The 27285-nt window shown below is 35.2% G+C and overlaps 1 protein-coding gene across 1 annotated transcript in view; it reads right to left on the bottom strand.

Annotated features, from left to right (window-relative positions):
• The window catches only part of LOC127176637 (low-density lipoprotein receptor-related protein 8), a 66666-nt gene extending 41516 nt beyond the window's left edge, over positions 1–25150 (bottom strand). Inside the window, exons 1-2 of the mRNA XM_051128424.1 lie at positions 25093–25150; positions 22837–22959 (exon numbers count right to left, since the gene is read on the bottom strand). Coding sequence (XP_050984381.1) covers positions 22837–22959; positions 25093–25150 — 181 coding nt within the window. The remainder of the gene's footprint in view (positions 1–22836; positions 22960–25092) is intronic.
• Positions 25151–27285: the final 2135 nt, after the last annotated feature.

The following is a 27285-nucleotide window of genomic DNA, read 5'->3' on the forward strand; positions in this document are numbered from 1 at the left end:
CAGAGTGCAAAATAACACTGGATAAGTGAAGCCAAGTTAACTATATCAGCAGCTGTTAGAGGAACATATATTTTATAATTTATTTTGTGAAATATTAATTTCATTTGGATTGTATGATGCCATTATCATCCCTCCCACATTTTTGGCTTCTACCAGGTTTAAAGATGTTTTCATAAGCAGACATTTCTCCTGTGTCTGTGGTGCAGGAAGATAGCAGCTGAAGTGAGAGGAGGCGGAGAAATAAAGCACAGGGGCTCAGAAAAAGTTATCCGCGGTGTAAGAAGGGCAACGGAAACAAAGAGCGATCCTGTAAAAACCTGAATATTGAGCACATGACTGATGTCTGCAGAAGCAGAGCACAACTCATACATAGTATGCCAGCATATGGCACTGCTCAAAGCAAATAGTGTCACAATTTGTTTACAGATTTATTTATAGTAGACTCACACATTATGGCTGTTAAATTTAAAGGGATACTGTATTTATCCCTCCAAAATAAAATAAAAAGTCATTAAAAAGAGTCCATGGAGTCCAAAACAACATTTAATTTCATTGTACGGATTAAAAAAAATAAAATGTTCCACAGAACATTTGGGGGTCAACTATCTATTTAAATCCCAAATGGAAGATTCAAGACAAACACAGAGAATTCAAAAGGAGATCAGCAGAGCTGCTAATGTAATAGAGGGATCTTAAGAGATCACAAAGACAGACTGAAGGACCTGCTGATCAAAGGCAAGATTTTAATTTGATCTCTAAGAAACAGATTTGAGAGTAGAGATAAGTGGAACACAGGAAAAGCATATTAGGAAAGGAGATTTAAATTAATTTTAAATTAAGAAAAAAAAAAACATGATTAAGGTGGATGTGCTGTTGAATGGTTGTGTGTATTTCATGTGTAGTCAGATTATACCAAAGAGGAAAATTCATTTCAGCATACATCCATTCAATCGACAGAATGTTTTTTAGTTTAATAAAGGGGTTTACTAAGGCAAGCGTCACAAGTAAGGCCTTGATGTACTCGATGTGAAGATGTTCTTTGTTCATAAGTAAACAGAAGATTGAACATTCTTATGTTGTCCACATTAGTTAGAAAAAGGTAATTCTCACATAACATATTATTATGCATGCAAAATTAAGTATTTTCAAAGCATTGAAAACATGTTTTTTGCATCACTTTGGTTTTGCTGTAGTCCATGAGAAATTTTAAAACATGAACTATTGCAAAACCATTGTGATGCAAGAAAATAGATCACTTAACTTTTTAAATAAAAAATGTTTTAAAAAAAAGTGTGCAAATGTATGCAAATGCATTTGCAAATGCAAATGACTGATTATTGCCAAATAACTTAAATGCGCATGTGTGACCTGCGCATTCAAAGTTCGGTTACAAAAATCAGGTGGTGCGTGTACAGTACAACATACTGCTCTGATGACGAAATTCACATCACATGCACTGTACGCTCTCCCTTGCGTACACGTAAAAAGTGAAGTATACTTTGGCCTTAATGCACAGATCTATTTCTATATATCAGATGTTTTGTCCTGCTCTGAAAACGTAACTGACTGTGTAAACATCAATTTCGTATAAACATATTCAAAAGCGCAATTAACGGCAGCCGCAATCGATCTTCAGGGCAACAAACACAAAGCGCACTTGAAAGTCTGTCAGTGTGCGTGTTTCATGCATCTAATAGTATTGCATTCCAAACGGCATTAAAGGAGAAGTCCACTTCCAAAACAAATATTCACATATAATGTACTCACCCCCTTGTCATCCAAGATGTTCATGTCTTTCTTTCTTCAGTCGTAAAGAAATTATGTTTTTTGAGGAAAACATTTCAGCATTTTCTCCATATAATGGACTGATATGGTGCCCCGATTTTGAACTTTCAAAATGCAGTTTAAATGCGGCTTCAAACGATCCCAAATGAGGTTGTAAACGATCCCAGTCGAGGACAAAGGGTCTTATCTAGCAAACGATTGGTTATTTACATACAATTTAAATACTTTTTATTCTCAAACGCTCTTCTTGCCTTTTAGTCCTTGAACTCTGTGTATACTGGCTCAAGGGTATGTCGAAAAACTCTGATCGTATTTTCTCCCTCAACTTCAAAAATCATTTTAAAATCATCCGACATCACTGCAGAAATAGCGACACAGTCTTTGCAAAGTGAACATGCAAAGAAGATCAAACACCCTTAACAAAAAAGGTAAAACAGTGATATAGGACGATTCTGAAGTTGAGGGAGAACAAGAGATGGGAGTTTTTCGACATACCCTAACTGTCATGAACTGGAACAAAAACAGTCCAGGCAGAGAAAGACAAGACAAGTGTTTGGCATTAAAAAGTATATAAATTGTATTATGTTTTATTAAAATAACCGATCATTACGCTAGATAAGACTTTCATGGCTGGGATCGTTTACAACTGCATTTGGGATCGTTTGAAGCCACATTTAAACTGCATTTTGGAAGTTCAAAATCGGGGGACCATGTCAGTCCATTATATGGGGAAAAATGCTGAAATGTTTCCTCAAAAAACATAATTTCTTTACGACTGAAGAAAGAAAGACATGAACATCGTGGATGACAAGGGGGTGAGTAAATTATTTGTAAATTGTGGTTCTGGAAGCGGACTTCTCCTTTAATGAAAACATATCTCAAGTAAAACACGGTGGGTGGAAGCACGCACTGTCAAGCGCACATGTCTCACAGCGCAAATTCTGTGCAATGAAGCCTGTCAAGTCTCTAGCGTGCATACGTGCCGTATGTGGGGAGAAAACCAAGCTCAAAATCAATTCTGAAATATTCAGATCATTGAAGAGAGAATCACGATGCATCTGAGAATCAATTTTTTCTCCCACCCCTATGACGGAGTGTCCCGTATTAGCATATTTCCTCTCTCAGCCAGTTGTACGCTGTCCGCCATTTTCTCCGCAATTGAGGAGCTGTATAAAAGTGAACATAAGAGTCTTCATTTTCTCCCGACATCAGAGCCACTGAGGATGCACTGAATTAGTTTTGTTTTTGATGGTAATGCTAAAAGCGGAAGAGAGAGGTGGAATGAGCAGTAGCTCATTATCATTTAAAGATTAACGCAGCAAAACGGGTCGCTGTTTACAGAGCTTGTTTAGGATCTGATCATAAGGATGTGGATGTTTGCACCAGTTCTAAAATTCAGCACTACTGTGTATTTACGTTTTTACTGATTTGAACTAAGCCAAGAAATAAACCTGAAAAGTTTTCTTTGATTTTGCTTGAAGTACACTGGGGTATTTACTGTTGCTCATACTTAGTGAAACAACATAATTAGGACTAAATGAAATTAAAATAGAATTTTTTTATAAAGTTTCATGAAATTTATATTAAATGAACACGTGGATGGATTTTATTTCACAGTGTGGTCTTATTTTTGACGTATGTACATGAGGCTTGTGAATGATGTGCGCAGCTCCAGTATAAAGGCCTCTGGCTTGAGATTAGCCTAGATTAAGAGCAGATTAATGCGTGGGAACAGGCAATTATCACCATTGTGCCAAAGCTCCCTCTATTTAGATGATTCATTTATTCCAGTCAGGAAGCAAAATCCCTACAGCACTTTACCATACAGTACAAAAACAGTGATATATATTCCTCATGGCCTGACCCTGTTTCAGATCAGAATTTGCCTTATTTTGGGGCCAGAACAGCCCACATTTAACCCTTGCTTATTTAAACTGATGTTACAGTTCAACTGCAATCAACTATTATTGTAAAAAGCAAAAAATGTAAAACCCATTTGACAGATTTTTTACTCAGTGAGAAGAAACATGCAGGCCAGGAGTTAATTTTGTCCATAGAGAATTGACTGTTTGATGTACACTACAGTGAGCTTTCCATTTCAGAATGACGTCAGATCTGAATGCAATGTTGCAGTGGATTGTGGAGGACTACAGCCTTACTGAAATTGAATATTGTATATAATGCATATTTTAAAATGTTTTTCCTGTGAGGCAAAGCTGAATTTTCAGCATCATTTCAGTCTTCAGTGTCACATGATCCTTCAGAAATCATTCTAACATATTGATTTGGTGCTCAGAAAGCATTTATTATTATTATCAATGTTGAAAACAGTGCTGGGTAATATTTTTGTGAAAACTGTGATAGCTTTGTTTTCAGGATTCACAAAACAAAGGAACAGCATTTATTTGAAATCTCTTGTAACATTTTAACTGTCACTTTTTTGATCGATTTAATGCATCCTTGCTGTATAAAAGTAGGGATGTGAGATCCGATGCGTCTCGCGAGATGTCGTGACGATATCCTTGCAAAACATTTTTACATTAGAGCTGCACCATTAATCCTTAAAAGATCGAGATGGAGATCTCGATTCAAACACCCACGCGATCTTATTCCTGAATGACAACGATTTAACTATGTCTATTATGACTGTTTCACATCACGAGTGTCAGTGGAGCGTGAAAAGCACATTTTGTCGCTGCCCATGTTAATGAATCAGAGGGTCGGCCATCATTAAAGGAGTCATCGGATGCTAAGTTCACTTTTTCGTGTTGTTTGAACATTAATGTGTGTTGGCAGTGTATGTACAAATCTACCCTATAATGATACAAATCCATGCAGTGGTTTTTAATTAATCTGTAAAAATAATATCCCCTTTTTCAAATCGAGCCGTTCTCAGATGCCTGTCGTTGTGCCGTCACACCCACAGAGGCCGCTCCCACATTGGTTGATTGACATGAGCTTTTACCTTAGACAGTCCAGTAACTTTCCTTGTTTCGATGCCGAAGCAGGGATGTAAGTTAGACAAGAATATCTCCGATTGAGCGATTGAGGTGTTGTGTTGCTGGATGTAATAATGAACATAGCGGTCGTCATTTACTCCCAACATCTGAGCAGCTGAAGATGCAGTAGATTACGTTTGTTTGTGAAGGGAATGCTCCTCCTCCCGATCTACATATATCCGTCCATGTTCGCGCAAATCATTCGTGATCCAGCTTCACTTACAGCAGAAGTGTGTATAAGCGTTTTTTTATGAATCTTTGCGATCGCTTTTCCTTATAACGTGCTAGTTAGGAAGTTTAGTGGCTAAACGCGGCTAAATGCAGCTAAAGTAAACAAGGTGGTCATTCCACCGAGAGAAGAGAGGGGCGGGGTGAGCAGAGCTCATTTGCATTTAACGGAACAACCCCTTTGAATGAGATGATTTTTGCAGAGCTCATTTTGAGGTAAAAAGGGTGTTGTTTTACAAAACCATTGAGAATTTTTAATCAAAGTATATTAGAGACTTTTCATTAAGACTCTAAAAAATCATATCAACTTGTGGAAAATGGGCATCCGATGACCCCTTTAACACTTGTATGTATTGTAACGCTTATCCTCTTCCGCCAGAAGGTGGCGACAACTGCCGTTTAAAAAAGCACGTCATTGAATCATTTTTAGTGAATTAATCAGTCTTAATGAACTGAGACACTGACTGTATAACTACTATATATAACTTGTAAATACATCAGATGTAGACCTAAATACAATCTCCTCTGTTTTTTTAATGTTAATCACAAGAGCATTGTTGTCACACCACTCCACTAATTTATTCACCCCCTGTTGGTGCAGTCCCGTACCATCTACATCATTCAGCACAGATATTAACACAGTATCATCAGCGTACTTTAAGATGAATTGATTAGACCTATCCACACGACAGTCATCTGTGTACACAGTGAAAAGCATAGCAGAACTAACGCAGCCTTGGGGTGCTCCAACATTTGTTTTAACTACAGTTGACAGAGTTGTATTCAGTTTAACCATCTGAATTCTATTTGTAAGAAAACAAACATACCAGCGAATCAAATAGGGATTTACATCCAACCTAAGAAGTTTAGACACCAAAATATCAGCTCGAATTGTATTGAATACTGAGGACAAAAACTAAAAAAAGAGTTCTCACATAAGTATTAGGTTTATCTAAATATTTAGAAATAATATGCACCAAAGCTGCCACAGCATCCTCCGTACTGCAACCTTGCTTATAGGCAAATTGACATGGATCAAGTTTGTGCTTAATAGTGCTCACCAGATGTTTAAGTAAAATTCTTTCCAAGCATTACATTATGACTGAAGTAAGAGCTATAGGTCTATAATCCTTGCATTCCTTTGGACAGGAAATTTTAGGCAGTGGTTTTATATATGAGGTTTTCCATTACCTAGGGACAATCTGCGTGTCAATAGATTCCTGAAAAAAAAATTGGTTGCCACACTGGCGCCAACTCATAAGCAAAATTTTTTAAAAGACAAGGACTACATCCATCAGGTCTCGCCGCTTTTCTTGTATTAGCAGACTGAAACATCTTCCTAACATCATCAACATCAATAACAATCCTTTCTGAGGAAGAAGGTACAACTGTGCCAAGTAGTTCATTATAGTTGACGCAGTTATTAGTAATCTCAAATCTAGAAAAATAAGTATTTAATTCATTGGCAAAACAAATCTAATTATCTGTTGTAATTGATTTATTTAATGATGTTAGTCCTGTCGTTGTTTTTAAAATATTCCACACCTTCTTCTTATTATTGGCCTGAAACTCATCTTCTAGGCATTGTCTATAAGATGCCTTAGCTTCCTTTAGTTTGATTTTTAGTGTTTTTTCTGTCTGTTTAAGTAGTGTCAAGTTCTTATTTTCAAAAGCTACTTTTCTCTGATTCGTAACTTCCTTAATATCTTTAGTTACGTATGATTTGTTATTTGGATAAACTGTAATCTCTTTAGTAGGAATAACCAGCTGTACACAGAAATTAATATAATCATTTATCACTTCAGTCCTTTCATCTAGTGAACCTTCATGAAAGATTTCCCAGTCTGTCCATTCAAGGCAAGCTTTCAATTCTTCTCTAGTTTCTTTCGACCACAACCTAATCACTTTCTTTTCCGGGTTACCTCTCGTAAATTTACTCTTATAGACTGGAATCATATGGACCACATTATGATCAGAGTTAAGTATTGGTGGTCTACACCTAGACACATAAGCATCCTTAACATTTACAAAACATTTGTCAAGGATATTGTTTTTTCTTGTTTCTGTCTTTACATATTATTCAAATCCCGGTAACACAAATTCCAAGTTACAATGATTTAAGTCTCCAAGTACAATCACAGGTGCATCTGTGTAACTGAGTTGCAGTTCATGTACACGTTCAGCAATCAGGCTGGCCGCTTGTGTTGGTTTGCCGCTGGGCGGGACGTACACCACAAACAAAAGAATGCATCCAAACTCTCTTGGCAGATAAAAAGGTCTTAAAGTCATGCCTAGAATTTCCACGTTTGGATCACAGATTTTACATTTCACAGAGTACGCTCTGCACCAATTTTCGTTTATGTACACACACATCCTGCCTCCTTTGCTTTTTCCCCGAGTCTTTATCCCTGTCCGCTCGCATGAAGGTGAATCCAGGTACTTTAAAAAGAGAGTCGGGCATTGTAGATTGTAACCAGCTTTCTGTAAAGCACAACAGAGATGCCTCGCGAAAAATTGTTACAGTCCCTTGTATAAGATCTTATGATGTCCACCTTGTTGTTCAATGAGCGCAGATTACTGAAGATAATGGATGGCAAAGGCAGCCGAGTACATCTCCATCGGAAGCGATTCCAAATACCGCCCCTCCTTCCTCGTTTCTTACGTTTCGAAATTTTAATTTATTATTATTTTTTACTACTACTTCTACTACTACTACATATGTGAAAGCTCATGGAGCCATTTCTAATTTTCTGAACTAAGACATAAAAAGGACTGATTGGAGTAACCCTTGCAATAAAAATAATAAAATTAATCAATTTAAGTGAGGTACTCAAAAATTGTTAATATTCTAGGTGTTTAAGGTGAAAAGGCAAGAAAAAATGATGAATTTGCTTGGTAGACATTTGGAATTTGAGTGAAAGATGGGTCTGCATTGATTTTTCTGTAGCTTTGAGCAGCAGCCCAGTCAGTAGTGCTTCTAAAGAGACTTAGTAGTGGTGAATGTTGGAGTGAAGCCAGTTTGACCCAGTTCCCTGGAAACTACACTGGCGTGATGATGAGAGCTTCTGATTAGTAGAGGTGAAGCTGCGGGCCGCGGCCGGCCTGAGGGAGAGAGGTATGACGGACCAGTCCACCTACATTACACTCTACTAGTGCCTGCTGAAAGCCTCCGAACACACAATTTACCAGAGTCAGTGGTTTTTGTGTAGTTTTTTATATGTACCAGGTGACAGACAAACTTTTATACTTATGGGCATAATTTTACTCAAAAGCGAGGACAAACATGTTTCAGTAATTCCATGCAGAAATCATTCTAATATGCTGATTTGCTGTTTTTCAGCATTTATCTGAAATTAAAAGCTTTTATAACATTATACACCATACCATTTAAAAGCTTAGGGAAACTGAATACTTTTATTTAGCAAGGATTGATCAAAAGTGATGATAAACATTTATAATGTTAAAAAAATTTCTATTTCAGATAAATGCTGTTCTTCTGAACTTTCTCTTTCTCTAAAATATTACTCAGCTGTTTTTAACATAATAATAGTAAACCTTTTTTGAGCAGCAAGGCAGAATATTACACTCTAAAAACTAAGTTGACTTAAAAAAATTGATGAAACCCGTTGCCTCAAAATTAAGTAAATAATATTTTTTTTAAAAGTTAAGTTAACTTGACAGTTCACCTTACTTTTTTTTTTTAATTATTATGTACCTAATAATTTTAATGTAACGGCTTTCCTCATTTTTTTTTAATTTTCTAATCACTTTTTACAGTGTAGAACGAATTCTGAAGGATCATGTGACTGGAGTAATGATGCTAAAAAAATCAGCTTTGAAATCACAGGAATAAATTACATTTTTAAATATATTCAAATAGAAAGCAGTGATTTCAAACAGTAAAATTATTTAAAAAATCTACTGTTTTTGCTGTACTTCAGATTAAATCAATGCAGGCTTGGTGAGCAGAAGAGACTTTTGACTGCTAGTGTAAATACTGCATGCATACTGTGTGCAATAAAACCTTGCATGTAATACTTTAATGAGCAACTACATTTACAAAATTCTTTAGTATACAACTACCCTTGCCTGTTGAATAGAAAACTGTATCCCACAATGCACTGCACTTGACATTCCATTCATCAATATCAACTGTGTTTTTATGTTTCTTGACTCATTATTTGATCTAACAGCTAAAAGTAATGACATTTTTACTTCCAAAAGTACAACTGGATGCCACCCGCATAACAAAACTGTATATAACTGTAAAAAAGCATGTAAAAAGGTGCCGTGGCAATAATGTAGCATTTATTTGTGTTAGAAATGTCTATTGTTGCATGCCATTTCTAATTCTACACTAAGTTTATTAAAATATTTAAAACATGCTTGCATTATTTTTAACATAATTTACATTATTACAAAACATTTCTCCCAGCCTGGCACATAAGGCTCAATTAGTTCCGGGTTTAATGAAGGTGATTGGTTAGCTGTGTAACGATGGACGACTGAGAGGGCTGAGGTGTGGATCCAAGTGCAGCTTTATTTACAGACGTAGTCAAGACAGGCTGGGGTCAATACCGGCAAACGGGAACAAACAGGGCAATCCGAAAGAGTAATCCAGAAATCAGGCGAAAAGGTCAGGGCTGGCAGCAAGATTCAACAAAACTCAGAAACAGTCCAGAACGAAAACACAGGAAGGAAAACACGGGAACTAGGAACTTGGCTATTCAACGATCAGTAAACAAAAGATTGAGTGAGAGACTTAAATACCAAACATGAGGGAGAACATGACAAAACAAACCAATAGGAAGGGGACACATGGAACAGGGGAACCAATCAGAACAAGACACATAGAGACAAGAGTAAAGCATGGTGGGTTGAGAGCACAGAGTCCGGGCTGGAGTGCCCCTGAACTCCTGTAGAGGGCACTCCAGCTGGTGATTGTAACAAGCTGTCCCACTGCGGTGCGATTGGCGAACAGCTTAGACGGTGTTTTAGTACTGCCACGCACCTTGTTAAAGAAGCAAGGTCCGTGTACAACTGTTAGCGCAAGCTAGATTAAAGTGAATCTTACGTTTTAAATATGGATATTTTTCTTACAAAAATGCATTGATTCGCTACAGGAGGCCTTTAGCGTGAGGCACTTTTTATTATGGATGGATGCATATTATTGGACTTGTTTTGGACTGATGAAGAGAAACACCCATCTATGCCGTTCTAAAGTTGGGAGTGCCAGGATCAATTTTAATATAACTCTGATTGCATTTGTCTGAAAGAAGGAAGTCATATACACCTAGGATGCATGGAGGGTGTGTAAATAATACACTACAGTAGTGTTGGGTCCTATTGTCAGCCTGCGAGATCGCCAATACATGATATTATGGTGCTAATGTATTTAATTATTTACATACTTAGTTTCATTGCCCAAAACCAGCTCCAGCATAAGGCTAAAAGCAACATAATCAAAGAACATCATCTACTGATGTCTAGCCTATTCTAGTGCAAGTTTATCCATTTTAAAAAGCACTTGCGTTATAAGTGAAGCTATCGACACTGTACTATGAATAAATCTCTTACCACACACTGCACATGTCTGTGGCGCGTTACGGCTCTGAAGCGGCCACTCTAGTCAATGCTTGTGTTTATACCCGCTGCACTGCGGCTCCTTGAAGTGGTTCTCCGCACTGCATCGCTAAAGTTAGGCTAATCCACCTCGTCCCTACCCTCCCTCCAACATTTCAAATTTCCATGATCAGGATTTAATTTAACGCTATTCTAATGGAAGCGTTGTGACATCATTGCATGCGGAAAACAAACGTTGTAGTCCAAAGGAGCCGTTCATTGTAGCTCTTGAAAAGGGATTTTTTAAAAACTTAATATCTCCCTTTGGAGTGGACTTTGAGATTTGTAACTTTGTAGATATTTTTAATGCCCAAAGATACACACCACACACTGACTAAAGTTCAAAAAGTGAAAAAGCATATTAGCACCCCTTTAATAATGTTACAAAAGATTTCTATTTCAAATAAATGATACCAATGATGTTTATAACATCATAAAGAATGATGTTTTCTTAAAAATATCAAGTAGCATGCATTCAAATTCAGATATTTTTTTTTATTTCTGAGGATCACGGGACACTGAAGACTGGAGTAATGATGCTGAAAATGCAGATTTGCATCACAGGACTAAATTACATTTTAGGGAAAACAGTTATTTTAGATTGGAATAACATTGCATAATATTACTGTGTTTTTCAAAATAAATTCAGACTTCTCAGATGACCTTTGAAAAAATCTTACCCTAAATTTTTAACACTAGTGTACAGTAAGCAGTATTTAGTGTATACTACACAGTACGCAGTGAGAAGTATATGCTAGTATTCTGAACATACCCTCAGATATCTTTTGTTTTTTTGCACAGCAAATAGATCAGGTACATAAGCTGCACGATGACGTTTGTCAGTAAACAGTAATTAGCGTAGCACATAGCCTGCGACCAGATTTGAAATGCTGAGCGGGATGTTGCGTGTGATTTTACATGATGAGCAATTTGAGCTTCTAGAGGGGCTGATAATCAAACCTGCTCAGGAGAATCATGCATAATTCAATACATGGAAGACTCAATTAACCACACGCCAAAGAGAGATTGACTTTAATAAGTTACCCACTGCTTGCTATCGCTGATGATTAGGAGGGATCTGAGGAGGAAGGGAACACTGTACCAGTGAGTATGTTTTGATCGTATTTCTGTTACAGTGCAGTAAGTCTAATTTATGTACAGGGAGGGATATGATGGATATTGAATGATGACAAAAGGGACCAGGAAAAAGTCAGAGAACTGCACCTCCTACTCCTCCTACTATACAGCATAATGTATAGAGCTGGGAAGTCTGTAGTCCTAAAACCCAGAAGAGAATTAGCATTCAACCCATATGCTGTTTAATTGGGCTTTCTAATAATTTTTAATTCACGATTAACTGATTAAACGGTCTGTGGTGAACATTACTTGAAGATACACAATCATATCTCAAATGAGAATTCTGAAGCAGATTTTTTCTCACAATTTTTTTGAAAATTTAAGTTGTTAAAGGTCCACTGAAGCACTAAACACGCAGTGTTATTCTATGTTATGTGTTGGCGTAATTTTAACTGAAACAGGAAGACAAGGCGGGACATACAAAGCAGTCCCACCAACTTTTATAAATAGCCAATAGCACTTTGTTTATATCGCCTTGTTTATATCTCATTCATGTCGCTGTAAATAATAGCATTCTGTGGTCTGCACCGATTCGCACTGTGGCTATTCACGCGACAGCGCAAAATTAGACTTCATTCTCCCCAACAGAAAGCATATTTACACTGTCTGAGTCATTCCCTATCCCCTATATAGTGCACAATGTGCCATTCACCATACAGAAAATAGTAATTCTGTGAACAAGTGACTGATTTCAGCCACAGCTTTAGCATCTATTTATAGTGTAGGGGGCAGGTGCAAGCTGATGTCATTAAAATCATTGATCCATAATGGCAGAAGTTAGAAACTGTAAGTTTTGAATGCTTATATCTTTTTTGGAGCACACCAGCTTTTAGATAACCTTAAGGCTAACATATTCATACTAAAAGCCAAAAAATGTGGGGATTTTAATAAGTTGCTAAATAAGGATGTTTACCACAGACCTTAATTTTCTGTGGTGAACAAGAAGTGGAAATTTCTGTGCACAATTTAAAAAATAAAATAAAAAATCCAAAAATAAAACATGTTATAAATAAAATGGCAAATATAAACGCAAACTCAGAAAGTCAGAAAACACAACAACCAGTCAGACAAAATGGAAAAAGCTATATGTTGTGAATTTGTGTTTACACATGTAAATATGTACTGTACTTACTGTGGATTAACATATGTGACACTGGACCACAAAACCAGTGATCATGTTCAATTTACATATCATCTGAAAGCTTTCCACTGATGTATGTTTGTTAGGATAGGACAACATTTGGCCGAGAAACTTTTTGAATATCTGGAATTTGAAGGTGCAAAAAAATCAATCTATAGAGAAAATTGCCTTTAAAGTTGTGCAAATGATGTTCTTGGCAATGCATATTACTAATCAAAAAATAAATTTTTTTTTGATACATTTACGGTATGAAATTTACAAAATATCCTCATGGAACATTTTTTATTTTGTAGCTATTGCTACAATTTTCTGCAGTTCATGCTTAATTTTTTTTTTAAAGAGCTGTTAGAGAGCACAAGTTAATCTTTATGTTGATATCTTACCACCATATCAAAAATCACACTATATGAATACTCCTCCTTGCTCATAGTAGTATTTTTAGTTAAAAATGTTAAAAATTAAATTGGTCACACAGTTTTTATATATATAGATAGATAGATAGATAGATAGATATCTCATTCTCATTCAGTTAGTGTCAAATATAAAGTTAGTTGCAAATTATAACTACTGTTTCCATTTTGTCGGACTTGATGTTATTTTTTTATTTTTATGATTAAAAGTCTGTGGACTAAAACATTATTTAAAGATTTGAATAAGTCATACCTCAATTTTCTCCCCTGATAATGTAAGATGGTAAAAAGTTTCCAAATAAAGTAAATATGTAAACATGTTTACCATAGACCTTAATTTTCTACGGTGGATAATGTGTTTATGTTATTATGTTTAGAATTTGTCATTGTGTTTATAATTTGGGTCCCACTTTATATCAGGTGTCTTTAACTACTATGTATTTATATCCAAAATAATTAATTGTTTGGTACAATGTACTCACTGTGTCCATGTTGTGCTGAAAATCACTTTTTCTGCTATTAAGATGGGACATGGGTAAGTTTAGGGGCAGGACTGGTGTTTTGGTTAGGTTTAACAGAGGGTTAAAGGGATAGTTCACCCTAAAAAATGAAAATTACTGCATGATTTATATACCCTTAAGCCATCCTAGGTGTATATGACTTTCTTCTTTCAGACGAATACAACTGGAGTTACGTTTAAAAAATCCTGGCTTTTCCTAGCTTTATAATGGCAGTGAATGGCTGTTGAGATTTTGAAGCCTAAAAAAGAGCATCCATTCATCATAAAAGTGCTCCATACGTCTCCAGGGGGTAAATAAAAGCCATCTGAAGCAAATCGATGCGTTTCTGTAAGAAAAATATCCATATTTAAAACTTTATAAACTATAATCTCTAGCTTCTACTAACTGTTGTACAATACGTAATACACACAATAAGTGCATTTTATGCACTTTATTCATTTAAATGTAAGCACATAGTACAGACACCCAATATAAAATTGGTTTATAATTAGTTGTTTTGTTTCTGGGTTTGTTTTGTTTTCACAACTAAAAAAACTGCGTTAATGTCTTTTGCCAAATGATTTAATTCCTTTATTTATATATTTATTTATGCACATAATTTCATTTATTTAGTGATCAACCCTGTACCAAATTTAAATCCACTTTATAGGTTTCCTCTGATGTTTTACATCAGCGTTTTACCACATTTTGAATAGTTTCTGTAAAATTTTAAAAATCACACAGATCCTCCATAGTGGATGTATAAACTCAAAAATTAGAAACAAGCAAAAGCTTATCTGAGAAATTTGTGGATTATTAAAGTATGCAATTTCCTTTAAGCCTCTTTTTGAGAAAGTGTCTGCCAAGAACATTATATTAAATCAAACTACTGCACATATCAAACATAGACAAAAAGATAAGTCGAAGATTAAAATAACAAACATATATTGGATGCTGATAAAGCATCTTTTATCCTCACTCTATGGCACTACAGGTCAAAACAACAGGAAATTAAACAAATGCAGTACCGAGAAACATGTGCGTTCAAAGAGTGCTTCGTGCTTGTGCATTGAGACATATCCTGTCTGAGCATCATCGCAGTGGATTCAAGTTATGAGGCCTTCAGAAGTGGATAATTAGAGGTGTATTACGCTGCACAGACCTGGCAGAGCAAGGCAGGAAATCAATTATCATCAAGGCCCAGGTGAAATATCATTTTGAGCCAGGGCTCCGGTTGTCCTGGCTCGATACTGTGACATTGGCACGGATGTACTGATCAAGAGTCTGAGCGGTAAGAGATTGTCTGGACTCTCGGTTTATAGCTTGATGAAAATAGAATCATGATTACCTCTATAGAAGGAAAGAATGGCTCAGCGCTGCCAAGACTTGTGCCGTTGATGAGGATGGCTGAATAAACGCTGATTGATAAAAATCATTTGGAAAACATACAAGCATACAAACCCGTCCGTTCAAAATGACTGCTCGTAAAAAATGCATTATGATTAATTAGTCTTTGTGTTTCACCAGGTCTTTTAACAGCCGTGAATTATCATCTCCCTAAGAGTGAAAAATGGTTGGAGGGTGTTTCATTTGCTCTTAATAGGGCAATTAACATTGTGATTTATATCTTGTGAGATTCCACAAGTTTTTAATGTTTCAGATGGGCTGACAAGATAACAGAAAGGATCTGGAACACTACTTCGGGTTTCAATTCGTTACATGCATTAATCCAAATCCATGGTTAATTATAAAAGCAAACCTTTATTTAAACAGCCTTTCTGTAAAGGATTTGAAAATTACAAATGGCCATGCATGTGTTTTCAGCTAGTCTTATATCCTCAGAGTGTGTCAACAGAGATGACCTGCAGGTTAATTACAATTAACAAATGTAGACTAGCAACGAGAAAATCTCTGTTCTTTAAAAAGACCAGATCATTATTAGAAATGAACTAGACAACAAATTAATTAAAACACAGACAGAGAGCAAACATTAAATTATGTAGACATAAGATAACCCCAGACAATGCATAGTGGAAAAACATTGTTATTTAATCTTTAAATAAAATAAACTATGATTACAGTGTTTCTGGAAAGGCCTGGGAATTTAAATTTTATGGTAAGATTGTATCAAAAAGGTCCTAGTTAACAAACAAAAAGCAATACATTTGTAACAGGTTTTAGTAGTCTTTGTTAATGTTAGTTAATAAAAATACAGCCATTTATTGTTAGTTCATCTTAGTTCAGATCCATTCAATAATATTAGCAGATACAACTTTTTAAATAAAATTGTAACAATTTTAGTAATGTATTAGAGCAAAGCATTCACGTTATGAATGTGTCATTTTGCGTTATGGATGTGACATATAAATGCTTAGACAATGTATGTGTTACCAATATACCGAACCATCTGTTTATACTTGAATAAACCCTTGTTAATGGATTCATCAGAAATATATCAGTCTATGCACAAGTTTTCTATGTTAAAAAAGGGAAATAATTATGCGTTATGGATGTGACAAAAGAGGACACCATTTTTGAGAGACTACATACTTTGTAGGACTTCTGCAAATTAAAATGCACAAACCAGACGCAACAATACCAAACAAATAGAGAAGCTATGGCTCTTTACAGAACATAAATGTTACTTATGTGTCTATTTATGAGGAATATGTACTGTTATGAATAAGACAAGCCTGAAAATAGCACTATGGAAAATCATGCACTAAAAATAATAATAAAAAAAAATGCTTTAAAAACTTTAAGCGAGACCTCACATGGATATTTGAACCACCAAATGTTGACATCTGTGCTATCAGTATAGTAAAAACCTTTGGTAAAAACTTTGTTTTTTATGGTAAGGTTGACCCATTAGCAAATGGTGAAATTAACATTAACCAAGATTAATTAATGCTTTAGATGTGTTGTTCAGTGTTAGTTCATGTTAACTAATGTACTTAACTAGTGTTAACAGTTAACAGAACCTTACTGTAAAGTGTTACCACATTTTAAAAAGTAATATATAGAGTAATATAGTAGTACAGTATATTTTTACTTTGTATTTTTTTCAATTGTATTCTTCTTCTTATTATTTATTATTATGGGTAAGCAGCTCAAAATTATCATATTGTAGCACCTGAAAACTAAAACTATTATTTAAACAGGCAGAATTGAAAGAGAGAGAGAGACTGGCTAAATTGAGGCAGAGTGAGACGCCATCTATGAGAGACAGGCAGTGGAGAGACACTACTATGAAGAACAAGGGAAAGGGAAGCTAGAGAAAGAGTCAATTTTCACAGCGTCTTAAAAGTAGGGCAGCAGGATTCACAGCGGGGGTCTGTGAGGACGTCTGATTGGCCGAGGTAAAACAACCGTGTTTAATAAGCAGAGCTCAAGCGCCTCCCACCAGAAGTGTTGAAACATTCAATGATCATGACACATGAGCATGAGCACTGCCACTATCATCAATACCCAAGAGTCTAGACAATTTATCAAGGAAAAACCTTGGGCGAGGATGTCAAGGACATGCTCTGCTACTCCTTAAGAATAATCACTTGGTACCACAGCCTATACCATTCAGTGTAAGCTTAACATACAGTAGCCGAAGAGTTTCTGGACACCTAACCCACACTTAAAAATATTTTAAAACTAGCTTTTAAGACATTTTTACAATGGCGTCACTGCCTTTTCACGTAGATATTATTAGATATTAACAATAAACAATCTACTAACCAGACTTCTTAGAAGTACTGAGAAGAGGATCTATTATTTTACCAATAACACTTTAGTTTAGGGATCAGTTCTCATTAGTTGCTTATTAAAATGCATATTACTAGCATACTGGCTGTTTATTAGTGCTTATAAAGCACATATTAATGTCTTATTCTGCATGACCATATTTTAGATATCTTAATACAACCCCATACCTTACTAACAACTACCTTACTAACTATTAATAAGTAGCAAATTAGGAGTTTATTAATGCAAAAGACAGTTAATAGTTAATTATGAGAATTGGTCCCTAAACTAAAGTGTGACCATTTTACCATTTAAAATCTCTTTACAGCCAACAACAACATGAAATTTAGCTTGAAAAGTGTGCTTGTGCTACTTTTGTTTCAAATAAATGTCACTAGGTTTGATATATTGTTTTATAATGCAATGACATTCATATATATGACCCTGGACCACAAAACCAGTCATAAGTGTCGATTTTTCAAAATTGAGATTTATACATCATCTGAAAGCTGAATAAATAAGTTTAGGTAGGAAATTTACAAAATATCTTCATGGAACATGACCTTTACTTAATATCCTAATGATTTTTGGAATAAAAGAGAAATCAATAATTTTGAGCCATATAATGTATTTTTGCCTAATGCTACAAATATACCAGTGCTACGTAAGACTGGTTTTGAGGTCCAGTTGGTCAGATATTGTAATTGTAAATACAAGATGTACAGGCATATTTTGACATCTTCTGCCCAACACAAAAATGCTAGCATTAGATTTCATTTTACAGTTTAGTTCCTCATGTACATATTATGTACTTATTATAATAATTATAATAACTAAGTAATAAGTAGGTACTAACACTGAACCTACCCCTAAACCTAACCCCATGTACTTACCTTATATTACCAGAATTTTCTTAGTTAGGTACACTGTAAGTAGACTGTAATTACTATAAAGTGCAACCCAAAAAACTATGGCTGCTCAATTATGACAAAAATTATAATTGTTATTACTTCCCTTGAAACTGGTCACAATTATTTTGATCAATAGAGTTATAATTTTAAAAAAATGTAAAATGTTGACATAACTAGACAAAACAGGCTGAGAACTGTTTCATACAGTAGTAAATCAAGACACATTATTCACATTTGCCCTTTTAGCAGTATGATAAACAAAACTGTTATTCAAATGCCGAATAAATTATGGAGAACGCCAGCGACACGACTGCACTGGAATGCTCTCATGCCATAATAAGCACTGAAGCTGTCACTGCAAGTTTACAGAGTTCATTGCCTGAGTTCTCACAAACACTCATGATGCAATAAATGAAGCTGTCCACAATGCAGAATTAATCTCTTATTCACACTGTCTGCGCCTTAATGAATTCACGTGAATGTAGCAGATTTGTCACATCTAGTGAATCTAAATTACTCTCAAATTACAGATGATGCCTTTTTTGGGGGTTGTCAAGTGATGTTTACACTTATTTAATCATCTGGAGCTGTTCATTTTGAGGTCACAATTGTACTTTTCATCAGCCAAAGCAGACTATTTATTTACTAGGGCTGTCCCCTAACAGTCAACTAAGCATTAGTTGATGAAAAGAAGCTTGGTCAACTAAAGTTTTATTAGTCGGTTAGTCAAAGTGCCAAATTATTAAAGCGCCAAATGTTCGCATATTATTCGTCTACCTCAAATGCGCCTTATCATTTCAAATTGAAACATGCAAGTAGTACTTTAAATGGCTGCTCATTCTAAGGTTAACCTAGATAAATGTGCGCCATTAAGTGTTTGTGCGGAGTGTGAAAGCTATTAATACACTACTGCATTACACTGAGGCGCAGCCATGATCACTGGCATTTTATTCTTGATAACATTGGAAAAAAACTAAAAATACTCCATAATTTTTGCTCATACAGATACGAGTATGATAATATATCATTTGAAACTGCCAAGGGTCTACTATTATTTGTATATACTCACAATAACAACAGAATGGAGTGCTTTTGTAAAATAAAGAAATACTGTGTTTTGTTTGGCTGTACAGTTGAGGTCAAAAGTTCACATATACCTTGCAGAATCTGTAAAATATTAATTATTTTACCAACATAAGAGGGATGATACAAAATACATGTTATTTTTTATTTAGTACTGACCCGAATAAAATATTTCACATAAAAGACAAGAGAAAATAATAGTTGAATTTATAAAAATGACCCTGTTCAAAAGTTTACATATGCTTGGTTCTCAATACTGTGTTGTTACCTGAATGATCAACAGATGTGTGTTTTTGTTTAGTGATAGCTGTTCACGAGTCCCTTGTTTGTCCTGAACAGTTAAACTGCCCATCGTTCTTCAAAAAATCTTTAAATCAACAATACAGTATTAAGAGTCAAGCTACGTAAACTTTTGAACAAAGTCATTTTTATAAATGCAACTACTATTTTCTCTTGTGGACTATATGTAAATATATTTTTATTAAGTATCTTATTCAGGTTAGTGTTGTCACGATACCAAAATTTTGACTTCGATACGATACCTGACTGAAGTATCAAGATATTACTACTAAACCGATACTACAAAAAGTAACTGAATAACAGATGATCCAAATGGAGATCATAGTTATTTTATCTATTAAAACAAAGCATTTCATCTCCCCTTTAAAAAAAAGAAGATAAAATAAAATCAAATAATAATAATCACATGCCAGTGCCACTACATAGGATTATGGTGAACAACTACCAAGCCTACAGGTATGTAGAGATCTTTGCTATTTTGGTAAATTAGCTTAAAGGATAAAGCCAAATCTTATTTCATTATATAGTAATTTTACTTCACAACAACAATTAATATCATGACATAGTCACTTATTTTATCTTTGTTATTAATAATAAGAACCTAGATGCAAGTAACAAACTAAAGGACAATTACAATAAGCAAAAAGCAATGTCTAATAATTGAAAGTACCAAACTTGCAGAATTTAACAGCAATTTATTAAATGTTTAACAAAAATTAAGTTTTTAAGGCCCTATGAAATACGTTTTATTATTTTTCTCAAATTCAATTTTGTTTGTGAGGCTCTATTTTCCATTCATTTTGTTGATTCTATTTTAATCGTTTCATTACATTTTAATAATCAAAAGCATGTCTAATGAATTAATAAAGGATAATTAGATTTGATAAAAAATTAATATATTATAAGCTATTTATTATAGGCTCTGTGTATTTACAATTTTCTGGTAAATAAATTCTGGTAAATATTTTTTTTTCTGGTAAATATTCCTTAAACATTGTTTTAATAATATTTTTATTAGTAGTAGTAGAATCTTTACAATAAGTATTATATTAATATATTTCTGACTGTCAAGAACTTTCATTTTGACGGGTTTCTGTGAAGACCTTTAGAATCTTCATTATATGACGATAGTTTTCCGCAAAAGAAACGGTAAAATGCTCATGAAGTGACTCTCAGAGCAGTTTTAGAGATTATGTTCATGTGTTCATGTACTAATATATTGAGGCGGCAGAGGCTGAAAATACTGCGAGCGTCATGCACATGTAAACAAAACTGCGTGTCTGCGCCATTTACTAACACAGACACGCAGAAATACGGCTCTTATTAAAATGCATTCTTAAAATACCGGTACTAGTAAAATGCGGAATCGTACCGTTTTTACAAGCAGGGTATCGTGATACTTTTTAAGTACCGGTATATCGTGCAACACTAATTCAGGTCAGTACTAAATTTAATTTCGTATGATTCCTCTTATTTTGGTAAAATAATTAACATTTGTTTGACTTCAACTGTATATTTAGACATTATCAAAGATTTTTATTTTAAATGTTAATTTGAAATGTCAATTTTTTTTTTTGCATTATTACAGTAAAACCTGAACACAGAAAAAGGATTTTGTTACCCATAATCCAATTCAAACATAAAATTAAAAAAAATTACATTTTCATGGCAGTCATTTCGGACCAAGAATATAGAAGTGTGACTCTTTTTTAAAGACCATTTAGCATTTTTGAGTCATGACCAGGATTGTATTGTATTCAGATACTGTAAGTGTCACAAAAGTCAGCAAGTTTTGTGCCATTCCGATGAAGTAAAATAGTTTAAACATCAAAATAATTGTTCTTTTTTTCGGTCACTAATGACCAGCACCAAAGAGTTAAAGATAAAGAATGCAGTTTCTGTGCTACTACTGTCACCTAGCAGAATTACAAAATCAAAGCATATTTTCAAAAAATCATACACTCATTATGCGCTTACGATTATTCTTATTCTTACAATATCTTAGCATTTATCTAAGGCTTGACAGTAAAGAGCTAACGTGTAACAAAAAAATTAATTTAGCTTACCTGTCAAGAAGGAACTTGCAAGTTCAGCATCTGGATTAAAACCCAAACATTCTATCAAATTCCTCCATCTTGTAAAAAAGAATCGCCCATGTTTACCCTTGTTTTACTCCATTGTCTGTCTGTAGTTTGGCAAGTCTTTGAATTTTGGCTAGCACTTCTGTAACCAAATTTGAATTTTTTCTCCCAAGTTACATATCAGCCATCTAAACACCCTCTGGCTCCACTTACTACAGTATCCACGCCCCCAAACTCTCACTATTGGTTGAGCTGGGATGAATGACAGATTGGACCACTCTTTTGATGCTACCTGGGAAGCTCAATTCTTACATTTTTATGGGAGATAAACCCATGAACGGCATATTTATAGTAGTCAATGAACAATAAACTGGTTTAAGAGAAAGTGTTTCAGCACGAAAAATTCAAATTTAAGTAAAACACACCATATAGCACACTCTTGTGGATCAGACTGCTTAAAACGCATTAGGACCATCAGTGATAGGCCTGTATATAAATATCTTACCATTACATTCACACACACAACAGACGTGTGTGACTGGTTATAGTGCTCAACCTCTGCAAAACGCATTGTGAATAGAATAATTACACACTGGAGTAGACCTAAATTAAATGCTGTAATCGACACTCAATTGTAATTATCTAGTACTACAATTGTCCAATCAACATGTAATTGTCCAGTACTACAGAGTTTCAATAAAAGACAAAATATACACATAACAACACAACTCAGGAAATAAACCGTTCACAACGTCTCTCTTTCCTCTTTGTGCTTTTTAAAGTCACGACTAAAGCAGGTCCACAGCATCAGGGTGAAATTTAGTTCAAGCAATCACCTCAGCCTTGCACAAAACTCCCCGCAGAGAATCAAACACACAGTCTGAAAGAAAGACATCAGACTCACCTGCTGCACAGTCCGCTTCATCTTCACCATTTTCGCAGTCTCTTTCACCATCACACCGCCAGGACAGGGACACACACTTCCCTCCGCAGTCAAACTTCTCTGGTGGACAAGTCTGCTTGACTGCTGTGGAACAGACACAAATGTTTGAGCAGGGTAGCCTGAATCATGCAGCAGGCAAATCGCCTGGCAACGACTCATATTGTTGATCTCACTGCGCTCCTCAGATCTGTGCTGCCTGCCACAGTGAGAAATGTGAGATTGCAAATGTGATAAAAACATATGGGACACCTCTAAACAGAATTTTTGAATACATTTTTCAGTATGTGTTTTGCTTTTTGAAGTCCATTTATACTCCCAGGAGCTATTCCGGCTGCTGAAGCAGATCAGAGGTAAAGTGTTGGGGCAGTCGAACTTATAGAAGTGACAGTATTCATTAAACTAGATTTTTCTATCCTTCAGAAACAGTTCTAATATGCTGATTTATTATCAATACTGGAAAAACGTGTGCTTCTTAATATTTTTTTTGGAACCTGTGATACGTTTTTATTTATTTGAAATCTTAAAATAAAAATATTTTGTAACAATATACAATACCAATTAAAAGTTTGGGGTCAGCACATTTTTTAAATTTCTTTTTTTTTTAAAGAAATTAATCATTTTATTCAGTGGGGATGCTTTAAATTGATAAAAAGTGATTGTAAAGACTCTGTTGTTGCTATAAGTTGTTAAATTTCTATTTTAAATAAATGCTGTTTTTTTATAACTTTTTTATAATTTCTGAAGACTGGAGTAGTGACTACTGAAAAGTCAGCTTTGCATCACAGGAATAAATTATATTTTAAAGTATATTAAAAAAGAAAAACATTACTTAAAATTGTAGTAATATTTCACAATATTACAGTTTAGTTGTAAATTAGTTGTTGTTTTGTATTTAATTATCTGATAAATTTATCTGAAACGTATTTGCAGATAAACACTGCTCTGATTGCAACAAAAATTCTATTATGTTATAATTTATTGTAAGTATTATCTTTTTTGTATTGTATGTAAAAAACAATATTTAATTTGGGATCTGGTTACAAAAAAACTATTAAATGCCAGACTCAATCAATCAATCAATTAATCAATCCATTTAAACGAGCGATAATTCAGCCTAAAATGAATACTGTTTTCATTTACTCACCCTCCTCTAAACCTGTCTGGCATAAAAGAAAATAACACTAGGTGAGTGAATGATGACAGTATTGCAATTTTTGCGCTAACTACCCCTTTAAGCGAGAGTAAACAGGGTCAGGCGGTGGATCAGAGGGCCCGTGGCCCTCGTTTTAGCAGCTCTGTCACCCTCTCTCCTTCACAGTCACGGCCAATCTGCTCCATTTGGCAGGCTGTCTGTTGATATTAGATTACAGTTTGAGAGGTATCAGAAATGCAGGCATAAATAAATCATCTCTGGCCACAGAGGCCTGGAGAGCCGCCACAGTCAATGAGTCTGCCGGGGCCATTCGACTGGTCTTATATCATGAAAGAATTCAAAATGGCCCAACATGTTATACCAATTAGCCTGGCCAAGGACGTGTTGTATAAAATGTCCAAAAAAAGGGGAGAAAGGGCTAGGCTGTCCGTTTAGGCTGTCAGTTTTCTCAATTTGCTCTGGAGTGAATTTATTATTCATCACTGGATCTGTTTCATCATTTCAGTGAGTGATACATATCAAATGAGATGTGATTTCTACATTACTGCAGCGCTTGTCAAATCCTCAGTGTCGTTCATCAAGCAAAATAGCTGTCATTTATTTTCCTGACTTTATTATTTTACTAAATTCAGGCCAGCTTGGCTATGAAATAATGAAAACCAACAGTGTCACTTCATAAAACTTCATGACAACCAAAATGCTTTTTTTTCGGGATCTGCATTGCAGTAATGCGGTGTTTGAGTGTGTAGGTTGGAGGGTGTGTGTCAGTATGAAGGCACCAACTCTGTGAGATTCAGACTTCGCAGATGCTTACACAGCTAAAGGAAGTGAATTAATGAATGCATTATTGACTAATTATAGTATGAATGCACAAAGAGGAAAAGACAAAGGCAGATCAATGAGGCATTAATGATTTTTAATTTAAGCAATTTTAATGCTTTAGAGACTCATAATCCATCAAGAAACGATAGACTGACAGTGAAACATCATCAGGACATGTTCAGTCTGGAGCTCTGTTCCAAAGCTAGTGAGCTGTCTTGCTGTCTACAACCTATGTATCTGACATGGAACCTCGTAAGTGACAGATTTTAGGGGCTGTTCACACAGAATGCATCTTTCCATTTTTTCAATTCACTACTTTTCCATAGTTTTTCAATGTAAACATGCACTAGACAGATGTGTATGACCGTTGCATTTGCCATGTTCCAACTTTACACACAGTGCCTCTCATCAATAGCCGGGTTTCCATCCAAAGTTGCAAATTTACTTTGTGCACAAAATTGGAATATCGCTTAAAACATTTGCAAATGAGCGCTGTCTCCATCCAACATCAAAGAGAACAAAATCATTACTTCTAAAAAAACTGGCACTATATATCATTAAAGGAGAAGTCCACTTCCAGAACAACAATTTACAGATAATGTACTCACTCCCTTGTCATCCAAGATGTCTTTCTTTCTTCAGCTGTAAATAAAAATTATGTTTTTTGAGGAAAACATTTCAGCATTTTTCTCCATATAATGGACTGGTATGGTGCCCCAGTTTTGAACTTTCAAAATGCAGTTTAAATGCGGCTTCAAACAATCCCAAATGCGGTTGTAAACAATCCCAGTCGAGAAAGAAGGGTCTTATCTAGCGTAATGATCGGTTATTTTGATAAAAATAATACAATTTATATACTTTTTAAAGCCAAACGCTCGTCTTGTCTTGCTCTGCCTGGACTGTTTTTGTTCTGGTTCATGACAGTTAGTGTATGTTGAAAAACTCCCATCTCATGTTCTCCCTCAACTTCGAAATTGTCCTATATCTCTGTTTTAAGGGTGTTTGATCTTCTTTGCATGTTCACTTTGCAAAGACTGGGTCAAAACTTCTGTAGCAATGTAGGATGATTTTGAAATTATTTTGAAATACGATTGGAGTTTTTCCAACATACCCTAACTGTCTTGAGTCAGAATACGCAGAGTTCAGAGAGAGCACCACAAGATGAGCGTTTGAGATTAAAAAGTATTTAAATTTTTATTTTTTTTATGAAAGTATCCAAACGTTTCGCTAGATAAGACCCTTCTTCCTCGGCTGGGATTGTTTACAACCGCATTTGTGATTGTTTGAAGCCGTATTTAAACTGCATTATGGAAGTTCAAAATCGGGACACCATATCAGTCCATTATATGGAGAAAAATGCTGAAATGTGTTCTCAAAAAACATAATTTCTTTAAAACTGAAGAAAGAAAGACATGAACATCTTGGATGACAAGGGGGTGAGTACATTATATGTGAATATTTGTTTTGGAAGTGGACTTCTCCTTTAAGAAAAGTAGGAGAAGCCACTGAGTATAATAATTTTCACATATAATAAATTACTTGTGATTCAGAGAGAGCAGGCGTAACAATATATGCATTGTTTTCAGAGGCAGATGCCAGCTGTTTGGGAACGCAGTCTTGTAATACAGTTCTTTGAGGCAATTATACAAAAATACTTTGACGGCAGACTTTGCTCAGGCATCTTAGTATGACCATAACAACATTTCAGATGCTGTACAATGAGATCAGTCTGCTAATTAGTCAAGTTATCCCGTCCCATAACACAGTCACATGACTTTTTTGGTGCGTGTGGAGGAATTAAATCGCAAAATGCGTTTCCATCTCCCATTATTCACATTAACCCTTTTTCACACAATTCAAAAACTACCTCAAGTGAGCGTAAAAACTTTTTTGCAAATTAAGGGATTTTTTTTCTAATTGTGGTGTTTCCATCACTCGTTTATCACTGATGCGATACTTCAAAATGCGCATAAAAACAGGGTGATGGAAACATAGCTAATGTCAATTCCAAAGCAGTGGACCAATCAGAAGACTCCAGAGGTGGGACAAGCATTGCAAGCTTTTGTTTATAGTAGCAAGCTGACATGGCAACATGGCGGATGAGGCATTATGTAATCATGCACGCGTGACAATAGGCAGTACCGACCCAGTGTTTACAAAGTGGACATGCAAAGAAAGTCAAACCCCCTATATATGATTTTGAAGTTAGAGGAGAAAATGAGATGGAGTTTTTTGCCCTATCCTACCTTTTTGAGCCGAAGTACACAGATGAAGAACTAACCGTGCATGACCTTTCCAACGTGAATACATAATGCGTGAAAACACACATGCGCAAGCAGAGGTAGTGTAAGATGAGCATTTGTGTTTAAAAAGTATACAAATTAATTTTTTTTTAAAAAATGACTGATCGTTTTGCTAGATAAGGCCCTAATTTC

The sequence above is a fragment of the Labeo rohita genome, chromosome 2, assembly GCF_022985175.1.
Source record: "Labeo rohita strain BAU-BD-2019 chromosome 2, IGBB_LRoh.1.0, whole genome shotgun sequence".
In the NCBI taxonomy this organism is placed as follows: Eukaryota; Metazoa; Chordata; class Actinopteri; order Cypriniformes; family Cyprinidae; genus Labeo; species Labeo rohita.